The sequence below is a fragment of the Odocoileus virginianus genome, chromosome X, assembly GCF_023699985.2.
Source record: "Odocoileus virginianus isolate 20LAN1187 ecotype Illinois chromosome X, Ovbor_1.2, whole genome shotgun sequence".
In the NCBI taxonomy this organism is placed as follows: Eukaryota; Metazoa; Chordata; class Mammalia; order Artiodactyla; family Cervidae; genus Odocoileus; species Odocoileus virginianus.
Genome location: NC_069708.1, coordinates 47,612,438 through 47,628,089, shown reverse-complemented (window position 1 = coordinate 47,628,089; position 15,652 = coordinate 47,612,438). Strand labels below are relative to the sequence as shown.

Sequence of the window (15,652 nt, the reverse complement as noted above, 5' to 3'; positions counted from 1 at the left end):
CTTTACTCATACACATCAAAAGGTGAAAATATTGTCTGCACCTCAGCCAAAATATAGGTAAGAATACTGGCTGAACTTCTATTAGCCAAGATATAAGGTCATCATGGCTAAAGTCTGAATTCTGGCTAATCTCCAAGAACTAGGAACAAAGTCATAATTTGTACATTTCATGAATTTGTAAGTTGTTTTTCCCTGAAATGAATACTAACTATAATAATATTTTATTTGTGGCTACTGGGACTCTAGACATCTAAATAAATTCAGTCTGTAAATGGGCTCTTTGGCTATTGCTTTCTTTTTACTATAAATCAAAATTACATACCAGTTACCTGCATTGCATATATATCAATTTCCAGATTTCCACTTTCCTTTGAGCCCAAATTCCCCTAGTTGTGGATACTCAGGTTTTCAGACTCCCTACAAAGGAGTTTGCCTACTTGGGTCAATGCAGGAGAAAAAACTAATATATTTGAGTCCTGGAGGAAACCATTCCAAGGGAAACAATGGTCTTGCCAGGTACTTTGGACCATATCATTTATAGACCTGGTTATTACCTTGTCCAACCATTCATCTTCAAGTCAGCCCACCTACGATGAGAGATTCTTTTGAAAGCCCTCTGGAGAATAATTATTTACAATTCTTTATCTCTAATTCCAGATTTTTACCCCTCTGAGCATTTGAAGTCCATTTACTTTCATTGTATAATAAAGGTTAAAAACCCTCTGTAGAAACAGTTTCTCTGGAGGATGTAAATCACCCTTCTGACTTCTCTGCACTTTTAAGGTGTGCAAACATCTCTCCAGTACTCTGGCAAGAAGTGCTCAAGAATACTTAGAGAAAATCTTATGATTCCCACAGGTATGTGTGTCTTTGAATATATCCCATGATTTCTACCTGACCAGGTCCTTATAGAAATACTTTGGTACTTTTGTTAAGTTGAAGCTTCCCCTTCTGGAGTATTCTTCTTACATCCTGCCTTTATACTTCAGTTAGTACCTTTTCACCCATCCTTGATATTAATTGTCATAGGCAGTAAAACATTTAATGTAATCTTAGCTTTATTGAATAAGTAAGTATGCATTACAGATAGATTGCAAGTCATTCTTGGTCCTGCAAAGAGACAGGCATTTATTCTGAGGCAAAACGAGAACATGAATCCATAGTTCTGCTACTGAAATACTTCTTCTGAGTGTCTTGGTATGGGTACAATCTCCCTCAATATCCATTCAAATAGGCTTTGCTGTCACCTCTCCTTTCAGTTAAGGGATTCACAATATCTAAAATAAAGTTGTAAAGAACACTTCTGTATCAGAGGTAGCTTTATACCTACATTATTAATCATAGAAAATATTTGGTCAAAGACTCCATAAAAGGGGCAGAAAAGATACACCAGAGCTCATAGTTGGAACCAATTATTTTTTCAAGCTAATTTGCTGTAGTAAGTATCAACTGAATTTTAGAATACACTGTTCAGCCATTTAACATCAAAGCATGCAGCAGCCTGTGCATACAATGGCTTTTAGAGACAACACTGAGTTTGACTTGAGCACCAAGGATGCATTTTAAAAAGTGAAAAGTACATTTTTGTGCAATAAATAGTGTTGTGAGCTGAATGGTGACTCCCCAAAGATATGTCCCTGTCCCAATTCTTAGAACCTTTGATGTTAACTTATTTGGGAAAAGGGTCTTCACAGATGTCATTAAGTGAAGGATCTTGAGATGAGGAGATTATGTATAAGCTGATGAGCCTTAAATGCCTTCACAAGTATCTTTATAAGAAAGTGGTAGAGGTAGATTAGATATACAGAGGGAGAGGTGATATGAAGATAGAGAAGAGAGAGGCTTGGTCACAAGTCAGGAATGATGACAGTCACAAACTGGGAGAAGCAAGGAAGGTTTCTCCTAGAAGCTCCAGAGAGGGAGTACATCCCTGCCAAGACCTCAATTTAGGACTTCTGGCCTCCCAAACAGAAGAGAGTAAATGCCTGTTGTTTTAAGTGATCACATTTGGAATACTCTGTTAGAGCAACCACAGCAAGAAAATACAGATGTGGGTACCAGGAAGTCGGGGACTGCTATAACAATACTTAAAAATCTAGAAGTGTCTTTGGAATTACATCATGTGTAGAGGTGGGAAGAATATTGATGTATATGATAGAAAAAGCATAGGTTGCTTTAAACAGACTGTTGGGAAGAATATGAATGTTAAAGGTGCTTCTCATGAGGGCTCAGAAGGAACTGAAGAACATTTTATTGAAAACTACAGGAAAGGTGATCTTTATTATATACTGGCAAAAAAGCTTATCCAGATTGTCTCCAACCGTTTTGTGGAAAGCAGATCTGTAAGTGACAAATTTGGGTATTCAGCTGAGGAAACGTGAGAGCAAAGCATGGGCCATATGGTCTAGTTTTTTCTTGAGCTTACAGTAAAATATAAGAGAAAAGGATAAATTGAAGAAAGAACTGGTAAGCAGAAAGGAACCAGCACTTGATAATTCAGGAAATTCTGCACCTATTCAGATTGCAAAAGATGCTAAAATGAAGAGATTCACTGTTAGGATAGTGGGCTCTGGAGATAAACCCAAGACTAGGCAACCTTTGGCTAGTGCTGTAGAGATTAGGCATTGACTCACTGATCCACTCATTCATCTTGATAAAAGCCAGGAATAGAGGTGGCATTATCTGGCAAAGAACTGTGAGGACTCTATTGCATCTCTATTAAATCAATATGACATTCATGAGGAGCCCACAAAGTTTTTTAAAAAGTTACACCAGCAGAAACAGTTCCATCTTGGCCTGAAAGAGACAGAGACAGGACAAAATGAGAGAAGGCTGTCAGATGACCAAAACTTTACAGGCAAGAAACAGGCTGATTAAGCTGTAAACAGGTAGACCCTTTGATAGAAAAGATCAACTCTAGGGCAGAGCTGCAGACCTAAAGGGTGCAACCCTGAGACAAGAAGGATTATTGTCAAGCCTTGAAACCTAAGGGGATTCTGAGAACAGAACTGAAGCTCAAGCACTTGGCTGAGGTCACAAGACTTGCTGAGACCTGTGTCCTGTGCTGTGCTTATTCACTCAGTCGTGTCTGACTCTTGGCGACCCCATGAACTGTAGCCCTGCAGGCTCCTCTGTCCATGGGATTCTCCAGGCAAGAATAGTGGAGTGGGTTGCCATTTCCTCCTCCAGAAGATCTTCCCAACCAGGGATCAACCTTTCCAACCCAGGTCTCCCGCATTTACCATCTGAGCCACCAGGGAAAGGGATTCTGCTGGGCCAAATTCTGAAACTCATTAGGACAAGGAACTCCTTTCCATGTCTGTTCCATTTTCTTCCTTCTGGAATAGGAATGTCTATAACTATTATCATATGCCTATCCCATCCCTGCATTTTGGAAGCAGGAGCCTTGTTGAGGTCATGTTTCACTGATTCACAGATGCAAAGGAATTTTGCCCTAGGGTTTTGACCTGTTGCTGAGTTAGATGATCTAGATAAGATTTGGGACTTTTGAACTGATGATGTTTGGATGAGAGTTTAAACTTTAGGTTTGAGACTTTGGGAAATATTAGGGTAGGGTGAATATATTTTGCACAGGGGACAGACATAAATTTGGGGGTCCAGAAGGCAGACTGTAGTGGGCTAAAGGTCACCTCCAAAAAATGTATGTCCATATCTTAATCCTCAGAACCTTTAAAGTTACCTTATTTGGAATTAAATTTAGGCTCTTCATATGAAATTATCCTGGATTATCTCAGTGGGCTTGAAATTACAACAAAAGTGTCCTTATAAGAGAGGCATAGGGAGATTAAGTACACAGAGCAGAAGGTAATGTGAAGACAGAGCAGACAGAGAGATGTGGCCATAACCCAAGCAATGCCAGTAGCCACCCAAAGTTGGAAGAGACAAGGGAGGATTTTCCTCTAGAGCCTCTGAAGGGAGCATGGCCTTTGATTTTGGAATCTGGCCACAACAACCATGAGAGAATAAATTTCTGATGTTAGGTCACCTAGTTTGTGATAATTTATTACAGCAGCCAAAGGAAACTAATACAACTAGTAAACATTTTAAAGGGTTTTGCACTTTTAAAAAACACTCTGAAGAAAATCTGCATAAATTGTGTGTGTATGTGCTTAGTCGCTCAGTCATGTCTGACTCTTTGCGACCCCATGGACTGTAGCCTGCCAGGCTCCTATGTCCATGGGATTTTCCAGGCAAGAATACTGGAGTGGGAAGCCATTGCCTTCTCCAGCGGAGCAGGAGAAATTGAACCCAGGTCTCCTGTACTGCAAGTGGATTCTTTACCATCTGAGCTACCTGGGAAGCTCAGAGTGGTTTTGCTTTCAGCCCTATGGACTGTAGCCGACCAGGCTCCTCTGTCCATGGAATTCTCCAGGCAAGATTACTGGAGTGGGTAGCCAGTCCCTTCTCCAGGAGATCTTTCTGACCCAGGGATGGAACCCATGTCTCTTGCACTGCAGGCAGATTCTTTATCATCTTAGCCACGAGGGAAGGCGCTTCTCAATTATGGCAGTAATAAACCCAATAAAAGATTTAGTATAATTTGGCTCTATACACTCTGTACTAAAAATATCATTATGTATTTTTTTTTTCTGGTGATAATTTTCAACCCAAAACAAACTACAAATGGCTAGAGCAGGACCATTATAAATCTGGGAAGCAAACCCTTTAATTGAGTTATCAGAGCTTCATGAAAGACCCTGAAAGTTCTCAATGTTTGTGAAAAGTGCGTAGGGTTACTCTAAATACAAATATATAATTTATCAATAACTGTACTTTTTTCCCCCCACAAACTAAAAAATAAGGCAAGTTCACATCTGGAAAAGGTGATATGCAACAGTATTTCTACCTTGACTAGCTTGATATACGGCATGGGAAATGTCCCTAAATATTAGTCAGGGTGAATATTTCAAAATATCATTTTCCTACAGTCTGAAAAACTATCAAAAGACTCAAAGAAGCCATACAATGAAGATTTCAGAAAAGACTTTGTGAAGTTAAAAATATGTTAAGTATTTACATAAATTAGTAGAACCTAAGTGTTTGTTGTTGTTATTGTTAAAAAACAGCATGTGAAATTGATACATCCCTTAAACTTCTTTGTGTGTGTGTGTATGTGTGTGTCTTAAGACAGGATAAAATTGTAAAATCTCAGATCCTGTTACTGTTTTTGATTTCTCTATTGTAGTATCTTCAGAGCTTTGCAAAGGGTAAGACCTAAGTAAGAATGAACTGGAGGAAAAGGCAGCAGTTTGAATGACTATACATCTGTATAAAAGAAACTATGAGCTATTGGTCACTTGTTTTCATTATCTCAGGTAGTGATTTGCCAAGCCAGTCATTTGTTCTTTCTGAATATCTATAATGTGCTTTAGAGGAAGTAGAAATAGGATTTTTTATATAAGAAATATACACATAAGAAAACTTTTACAATAATCATAATCATCTGCATGGATTAGTCTTAAAATTATACTCCAGAGCAGTTATACTACATTCTTTCAATGCATTTTAAAAAGTAATAGACAAGTTAAGTATGACTTTTCCTCATCTATTTAAGAAAAATGTAGAGCCTGGTTTTTCCTCCTAGAGTTGTTTTGGCAGCATTTAAATGATTTGTTAATATAATAAGGTAAGTTAAGTATGATGATGATTGAGAAGTTCAGTTAATCACTGGGATGTGGAATTATTGTAGCAGGATATATAAATATCTACACATATATAAAGTATATCATTTTTCTTCTTCAGATCATCACAGCAGAATGGGAAAGGGGGATGAAGGAGGCAGATAAGACAATTGACCTATCAGAGAGTTTTCTGCTGCCTCCTGCAGAGAGAAATCTTTTTCCTCTCAGGTCTCTTAGAACTCTATTCCCTGCCTTCAAGGGGGTCGTGGGAGTAAGAAGCAATAGAGAGAAGAAAGAAACCATGGAGAACAGGGATCAATATTTACCTTTAAAAATCTAAATAAAGGTAACAGAATTTGCAGGTTCAGCTCTAGCATAAACATTAAAATGTGAGGTTTTTCTCAAAAATAGCCATACAAAGTATTTGTATAAAGTAGATATATGTGCATACTTATAAAATACCTCTTTAAATAAAGTTTAAGTTACTTTCTCTAACCGCTTCTGTTAAACTTTGGTTTATTTTTAGCAATGATAAGTGCCTGCAATATCGTGCTGAAACTCTAGATTAATGATAAGTTTAATTTCAGCCAAAGCAGAAGAATCCATCAACTTTCACTTGAGATTAGATTCTAAACAACTTGAAGGGGATGAAGTAGTACATTTTCTGAGTTTCCAAGATGGCTTCTTTTACAGAGTGTGCAATATCAGTGCCTTTCCAAACCATTAACACACACATTTTCACTGGTCTTTTACTTTTCTATTTAACAGCAATCAGTAGACATTGATGAATTCTTTCTCTTTTCTTCCTTTTTTTTTGGGGGGGGTGTGTGTGTGTGTGTGTGACAAAATTTGAGTAACATTATACATTTTTGACAGACTGAATGGTTTTGAATGTCTTTAGAACTCTTCAATTTCTTACATTTTTCATCATCACTGTCAGGTCACACACAATAACAAATAACACACATCTTTACACTAAAATGAAATGCATGTTTTAAAATCCTGGCAATTGTGTTTGTGTTAGTGTAACTGTGGGAGGAGTCTTGCAATAGCTTTATATATGCACACTATTTCATCCAGCTTAGCTTGATCTTTGCAGAAATGTACTTATATAGTCTCCATCCCTTGAGAGTAGGTTTTGTTCTTCTCAAACTGTATGATTTTGTTTACTTTAATATTTTCTTTTTCTTTGGCATCAGGAATCACTTAGATGAGATACCTCCATTGTGGCGAGACCGTGACCTTTCCAAAGGTACTCGTCTGTTTTCTGTAAGACAAAGAGAAAAGAGAACCAAAAACATGGTGAGCTTTAGATTCCGGCTATTGCATGATGTCAGGTTGAGAGAGGTTTTCAAACAGTCTTGAAAAATTAATTCAAATGAATATGTAAATAAATAACATGAAGCCCAGATCTGAGGAGTTCACACTGCAGCTCCCAGGCTGAGTTCAAGGGTTTGAAATAGCATTAAATGACTTTTCTTGGTAAGTGAAGTCAGAGTGATAAAAGAAATGGAAGAATTCGCTCAAGCACAGTCCCTTTGGAAATAGCAGGTGACAACAAAATTCCTTGGTAAAGATGTTAAATTGAAAGGATCTATGTACAGTGCCTTTTGTTGGAAAGCACTTCAATTCCCCATGAGTTTTCAATCTGTATGTTGGCTACCTCTAGAGGACACCAGCGTGGGCAGAGCTGAAAAAGAGTTTTTTTTATTTTTTACAATGATTACAATATGTGGCAATCAAATCAGCTACCAAGTCTTTGCTTGATTGTGTGATGTAAACAAATTCAATACATTATATAGTCATTATGGGAATAAATAATGAATAGGTCCCATTCCCCTCACCCGTCACAGGAAAAATAATCACTGTAGAGAGAACTGTTGGCACAAAGCTTGGAAAGCAAAGTTTAAAAGCACTGAAAGTTGCTGAAAATAGTTTTAGCTTTAATAGGAAAAAGGTTTACAGCTCTGCATTGTGGTGATCACTACTATGTTATTATCACCTCTGTTTTATGCTCAGCTTAAATGCAATTGATGTGGGTGAAAATCCCCTTCTGACAGAAGCATAATATACTTAGATTCTCTATTTAGAATGAGACTAGGTCCCTAGAAATAATCACAACCACCAGCACTTACATAAATGCTAACACTTTACACTCGTTAATTTGCTAATTCACACAACATCCCCGGGAGGTAAACCCATTTCATTCTATCCTATTATCTCTGCTTTAGTGATGAAGGTTACATAGCAAATCAATGGTATGATGGGGGATTACAATGCAAAGTTAATGCCTAAATGTCAAGGCTGCTTTATTCAGAGGTAGACGTTGGGACCTCCCAAGCTCCTACTCATTTCCTCCCTAAGATGATGATCTCAGTCTCAGTTCAGTCACTCAGTCATGTCTGACTCTTCGCAACCCCATGGACTGCAGCACTCCAGGCCTCCCTGTCCATCACCCTAACTGCAGGAGTTTACTCAAACTCATGTCCATTGAGTCGGTGAAGCCATCCAACCACCTCATCCTCTGTCATCCCCTTCTCTTCCTGCCTTCAATCTTTCCCAGCATCAGGTTCTTTTCCAATGAATCAGTTCTTCGCATGAGGTGGCCAAAGTATCGGAGTTTCAGCTTCAGCATCAGTCCTTCCAATGAATATTTAGGACTGATCTCCTTTAGGATGGACTGGTTGGATCTCCTTGCACTCCAAGGGGCTCTCAAGAGTCTTCTCCAACACCACAGTTCAAAAGCATCAATTCCTCGGCACTCAGCTTTCTTTATAGTCCAATTCTCACATCCATACATGAGTACTGGAAAAACCATAGCTTTGACTAGATGGACCTCTGTTAGCAAAGTAATGTCTCTGCTTTTTAATATGCTGTCTAGGTTGGTCATAGCTTCTCTTCCAAGGAGTAAGTGTCTTTTAATTTCATGGCTGCAGTCACCATCTGCAGTGATTTTGGAGCCCCAAAAAATAAAGTTTCTCACTGTTTCCCCATCTATTTGTGATGAAATGATGGAACCAGATGCCATGATCTTAGTTTTCTGAATGTTGAGTTTTAAGCAAACTTTTTCACTCTCCTCTTTTACTTTCATCAAGAGGTTCTTTAGTTCTTTGCTTTCTGCCTTAAGGGTGGTGTTATCTACATATCTGAGGTTATTGATATTTCTCCTGGCAATCTTGATTCCAGCTTGTGCTTCATCCAGCCTGGCATTTCGCATGATGTACTCTGCATATGAATTAAATAAGCAGGCTGACAATATACAGCCTTGACGCACTCCTTTCCCGATTTGGAAGCAGTCTGTTGTTCCATGTCCAGTTCTAACTGTTGCTTTCTGACCTGCCTACAGATTTCTCAAGAGGCAGGTCAGGTGGTCTGGTATTCCCATCTCTTGAAGAATTTTCCACAGTTTGTTGTGATCCACACAGTCAAAGGCTTTGGCATAGTCAATAAAACAGAAGTAGATGCTTTTCTGGAACTCTGTTGTTTTTTTGATGATCCAACAGATGTTGGCAATTTGAGAGAGAAGATGATGATACCCTGGAATATATCCTGCCTCTCCCATGGGGAGGATGGACTGTGAGAAATGCTGAGGTTTTGCCATGGAACTTTTTTCATCTGTGTTTCTTGATGAGAAACACATCATCAGTGTTTCTTGAGTGATTCTGGGTAGTCTGTGGTCAGTACACAGAGCAAAGCTAACTGGCCTCCATGACCTTGGCCTCATTAATACCATGGTATGAGTGCACTGAGCCAAACAGCCATAAGCTTAAAGTGCCTTATAATGCATTATCATCACTGAGAGGTGAGAAAGAAAGAGATATTTTTTCTATTCAGAGATATATCTGAGTGATGGATTATTTGGGTATCCTTTTAAAGATACCATTAAAAATTCCATTATTTAATTTGTGATACCAATCACAATCCACTAAAATTGTAAAGATAACATTCTGAGATAAAGGGCTTATTACTTAGATGTCACTGATTCACATACAGGTTGGTTTGGGACTTTTGAGAAGACATTTACAAATGAGATTGTAATATGATGGTTACCACTGTATTGCTAGCATTTAAGTACTCAGTGTTAAAGCTATCAGATATGAGAATGATGGTGGCATTCACAGAGGATTGTCCCAGCTGGAAAAAAGGCTTGTGCCTTGGTGATCCCACACACAAAGGTCAGCCGGCATCCACGTTCACTCCAGGAATGCTATTGGTACCCCATACCACCGTTCACTGCCCACTGGATTCAAGAAAAGCACCACATACAAAAACCTAGCCTTGCAGAAGTAAATGATGTCAGGATTCACATCAAATTGCAGCTTTATTGGTAGCATCTGGTGTGAGAAAATAAACTTTCAAGTCAAAATGAACTGAGAAAAGGACATTAAAGCTTTTGGAAGGGAGGATATACACTGGTTCACAGCCCAAATCCAGCTCTTGGCATACACACAAGAGAATTATTCCACAGTTCTTCCCTTCCTTTCTCTTTATCTCCCTCTCTCCCTTCATTCTCTGTCTCTGTCTCTCTCTGAATATTTTTGGTACTTAATTGGTCCCTATGTTTATGAGATAATTATAAGTAGAAGCAATTCTGTAAAGGTCATTATTTGTACTTTCAAAATGTCAACCTCCAACATTGTTTATGAAAAAACAACTCTAGAAATAATGGCAGCAATGACTGATCTGGGTTTCTGTGATTTATTTATAATTCTCTGTGTTTATGTTAAAACTATTTTAGGTACAAAATATATATTTATACTCTAGACTTGTATGGATAAGGGCAGAAGTGCAATTTAGAGGATAATGTTATATGTATATATAATATGAATATATATCAATATAAATATTAATCTCTTTTCACATTCTAATAGCTTACAATCTAATGATAGCAAATTTTCATACCTAGATTCATGCTTTCTTTGAGGCAAAGATTGACAATCATTGAATTTTTATTTATTTAAAAAAATATTTATTTATTTGGCTGCATGGGATCTTCAGAGACCTAGTTCCCTGACCAGGGATTGAACCTGGGTCTCCTGCATTGGGAGCATGGAGTCTTGGCCACTGAACCACCAAGGAAGTTCCAAGAATCATTGAATTTTTAAAAATACAACTAAATACTAATGGGTAACAGTCAGTGTTCTGATCCTTATGAGGTCAAGACATACTTGGCATCAAATTTATGAGAAAAGAGCAAATGCTAGTTATTATTGCTGTCAGAGGTGATGGAGTTATTTGGGTGACTGTGAGAGTGACTGAATTTCCTATTTAGAAACATAGGTGAAGGAGGCAGGTGCCCGTGTGCTATGATTTGAGAACTCCAGGAGACCCAGGCTGAACCAAATTCACTTTTCTACCCAATCTTATTCTCCCAACACTACTAATACTAGAATTGTTTAGATGGAAAAAAAATAGGAGTCTCTCCTCCAAAAAGTCAATAGTTTAGAAAATATGTATTTACCTGAGGTGATGGGGAGGGCTTTGTTAATCAGTAGTGGCTTCCCTTTCCAATTTGCCTTGTTGTGCTTTTGGAAATCAAAGAGAGGAAGATGGGGGGAAGCATCAATCTATGTGTGTTTACTTGTTGGGGATATTGTGCAATGAGATACAGGAAAACATTATATCAGAGGCTGAGGGAACATGATTTGTCATAATCTTCCTGTTTCCATCTTCTGAATGTACAAGGTAACATGATGAATAAGCAAGCCTAGAGAATCTAATGTATCCTCATGGTCTAAGAATTCATTAAGGGATTCTATTGTTTGTAAACACAAGGATTAATGCTATATAGAACCTGAGATGTCAGTCCCAAGATGTACCCTCTAAATCTACCAGAGCTGGGCATGCATACCTTATCAGATTCTTTTTGGTCACCAAAGGCTTGATGCCCCATGTGAAAGTGAAAAGATTCTATTTCTACAGAGAGTAACATAGTCATAGTGTGAAACTGAGGAGAGGAACATAGTTATATGAAATGTGCAGTCCATGGAGGAGAGGTGACCAAATCCAAAACAATATGCCAATCTGTCACAGAAAAGAAAATGCAAATACATGGCCCAGCTAAAACATGCTTCTGTACACTGTGAATATCAGGCTAACCAGCTCAAACCACTGTCAAGGCTTTCCCCACTGTCATAAGAGTAAGAAGCTTTATGCTTTTTCTAAGCATAAATTGATTTGGCATTCATTTCAAAACCTTCCCAATGGAGTCCTGAGTGAATAGATTAAACCTGTTATTGTACTGCTCTAAAATTCATTCAGGCAATCATTTATTCAACAACTATGTACAAAGCACATCATTCATGAAATACCTGAATGTCACAAAATTTCAGATCCATATCTACATCTACACTGCTAATTTCCTTCCTACTGAAAACTTTGTCAGGTGAAATAACTGAGGAATAAGCATATCATAAAGCTTAAAAAAAATGTGGTGTGAGACAGACCAAAGGACTCAAGCTTGTAGCATGTAACCGAGAAACGTTTAATCACTCCTCTACCAAAGTGAGTGTATGCCAAAGGTAGAGGGCTGTGTGTTGTATATTGCATGAGCAGGTCAACTTGAGATTGAAAACCTGTTGATAAAAAGACTTGTCCATTATTCATTCCCCCCCAGGTTAGGTATCCACCTGTTGTCTATGGAAGAACTGGTGCTTCATAGGCATGTTAGATGTAATGACGTGACCTATCCAAACACAATGCAACTATACCCTCCCAATAGGGTAACATAAAATAAGTGTGCCTGGCATACACTGCACATTGTCACATTGTGTGGTGAAACACCCCATTTTAATGCTAATTAGCTGCCTAGGAAAAAAAGTAAAAGAGGGCCTCTGCAATTTATTCTGAGCTTTCTTTTCTCCAAAACTCTTCAAAAAAAGCAAACAGAGGATGGGTTTTGTGCAGCTCAGGCTAAGAAAACCAAGAAAACTTTAGGTTGCCTTGTGTATGTGTTAATCTCTCAGTGTGTCTGACTCTTTACGACCCCATGGACTGTAGCCCCACCAGGCTACAGAATCCATGGAGTTCTCCAGGCAAGAATACTGGAGTGGGTTGCACTCCCTTCTCCAGGGTTAGGTTGCCTTAGGAAATGTCTATTGAATCAGCTATTCACATGCCAAATACTGATGAAAGATTATTTTAGATTGTTATACTGAAATCATCTCATACGAACTTACATCTTTTTTTCCCCTCTGTACCATGATTCCAAAACTGTTGCTTTTTTTTTTTTCCCCTATGTTTTTGAGGATCCTGACTTGATACAGTTTCTCACTCACTACAAACGACTGGAAGGAAGGTGGCACCTGAATTAGGTTTGGGCCAGATCTCTTGGTGGACAGCCAGTTTCTCCACTCATTGACCAGATTCATTCTCTTCACTTACCAGAATAGTGTCTTTAAAAAAAAAAAATGTTGAGCTTAAACTATATATACAATTTGGTGTTCTACTTTTTTCATTTAACATTTTATTGTATAATAGAAATTTTGTATGTCATTAAACTTCTGAAACATGATACTGAAAATAAAATTTTTAATGGCTACATACTCTTCTTTTTATATAAATATGCCACAATTTGGGTAACCATTTCTCTACTGTTAGACATTTAGGTTGCTTCCTTTTTTTTTTCTATTATAAAAAGCCTTGCAATGAACATCCTTATAGTTTATATTTTATTTTATACACATCACGTGTAGAAGTGGCATTGTTAAGTATGCAAAATTAAGTCCAAATCATATTCCAGAATAGTTGTATTAATTTAAATCCAATTGGCAATAAGTAAATTAATTTGTCTTATCTCATTGTTAGGTATTAATCTCTTGACAATGTGCTAATGTGAAAAGTGACAAATAGCATATGATTGCCTCTTTTTGCCCTTCTTCAAATTTTAGCAAAGTAGAAATTTTCAAATGTTATTATCCATTTATATTTCTTCCTTTAAATGCTGATCATATCCCTTATCCAATAATCTATTAGGGTTTTAGTTTTGCTTTATTTTTATTTTGAACTCTACATTTTAAAGATAGATAGTAACCAACTGAAATATTTTCCTTAGTTTGTTGATTGCCTTTTATTTGGTTCATGTTGTTGGCTTTCAAGAACATATGGTTTCATTTTTATTATTTTTATGTAGTTAAATCAGTCAGTCTTCTACACTATGATCCATTCTTTTATTGTAAAGCTTAGAAAGTCTTTCTCTAGGCAGAGGCATTTGATAAACATTCAACTATATCTTTCATTGTTCTTTAAGGTTTGAGTTTTTAAAAACATTTATTTAAATGATCTAGAATTTTTGTTGTACAATGTCAGGTAAGCTTCCATGTTGCTTGCTTGCTTTTTTCCTTGCAAAGAGGAAATGGGTTGTTCCAGCACCATTTGTTGAATAATCATGAATTTCTAAACTGACTGATGATATGTCTCTTTATCATATGGTGAATTACCTATGCTGTGCTGCTGTGCTTAGTTGCTCAGTCATGTCTGACTCACTGTGAGCATGGACTGCAGCCCGCCAGGCTCCTCTGTCCATGGGGACTCTCCAGGCAAGAATACTGGAGTGGATTGCCATGCCCTCCTCCAGGGGATCTTCCCAAACCAGGGATTGAACTCAGGTCTCCCCCATTGCAGGCGGATTCTTTCCCATCTGAGCCACCACCAAATTATCTATACTAGGGTACATTTCTTTTCCATCAACTTAAGTATTTTTCCAACTATTTTTATGCCAATGACTTCTGATTTTATTATTTTAGTCTCATAGTATGTTTTAATATCTGGTGAAATAATCCTCTGTAATGTATATTTTCCTTTCAAACTTGTATTTTTAGAGCACATTTTAGAACTCTACATCATGCTATAATCACAAAACATCTTGAAAACAATACAGCTTGACAAACAAACTCAATAGGTAGTAACTAGCCTATCGTACTAAGGCTAGGCAGATGTCTATTTGTTGAGTGCCAATGAGTCAAGTGACTCTAAAGTTCCTAGTGATGTTTTTAAGAGTTCTCCTCGGGTTCTTCATTTTCTTAAAGACTTAACAAGCCCCTTTCCTTGTCTTCTTATCATTTTTTCCCTGGAAATACAGTACAGGCCAGCACCAAGGAAAAGAGCATCACCAGTTCTGCTTAGTTTATAATGCACTTGTTTTCATTACTTTTGCCTCATCAAAATTTTGAATAATTGGAATTAAATGTATAGGTTTGTTGTTGATAGTGCTTCTACTTTGTAAACATTTTTTTTTCATGTTTTATGTTTTACAAATTTAGTGTCTACTAGATACCATAGGTGTTCAGGTATATCAAATTATTCTATTCCAACAGAATTGTATACATGGGATGCTCTGCCAAAATGCAAGTCTAGAAGCCAATCAATTACTTCTACTTAAGTGGCTTCCCTGGTGGCTCAGACAGTAAAGAACCTTCCTGCAGTGTGGCAGATTGAGGTTTGATCCCTGGGTTGGGAAGATCTCCTGGAGAAGGAAATGGTAGCCTACTCCACAATTCTTGCCTGGAAAATCCCACGGATGGAGGAGCCTGGTGGGCTATAGTCCATGCAGTTGCAAAGAGTCGGACATGACTGAGCAACTTCACTTTCTTCTAAATAGTTCTAACCCTATTCTAATCTCAGTGACATTGTAATATTTTCAAAACTAGAAACAGGCCATGTTATGTAATTTATATCCTTTGTTACATGCAAATAAATCCACGCAAAGAAAACAGAAACCCAGATTACCATGGTAGTGCAGGTTAGTAGAAGAGATGAAAGTTATTCTAATGAGGATGGTAATGGAAAGCAATAATGTTAAGTAGTTCAGAGGCTACTGTGACTATAGACACACAACTCCCATTAACTGTAATTGGAGTTAAGCACATGTAATGATAACAAAATAGACCTCTAAATATCTTTCCAATTGGAAAATAAGCAAATGTGTTCCAGGAAACAGTGTGATTTTATGTGGAAAATACAGTATTCTAATTGAGATGCACAAATTATTTTCACATTGATATTGCTCAGTG

General features: G+C 37.6%; 1 protein-coding gene across 3 annotated transcripts in view; it reads right to left on the bottom strand.

Moving 5' to 3' along the window:
- Window positions 1–1,040: 1,040 nt before the first annotated feature.
- DIAPH2 (diaphanous related formin 2) overlaps window positions 1,041–15,652 on the bottom strand; it is a 953,573-nt gene continuing 938,961 nt past the window's right edge. For all 3 annotated transcript variants that reach the window (XM_070461796.1, XM_070461795.1, XM_070461794.1), the window contains one exon: window positions 1,041–6,909. In XM_070461796.1, coding sequence (XP_070317897.1) covers window positions 6,845–6,909 — 65 coding nt within the window. In that variant the 3' untranslated portion in view covers window positions 1,041–6,844. The remainder of the gene's footprint in view (window positions 6,910–15,652) is intronic.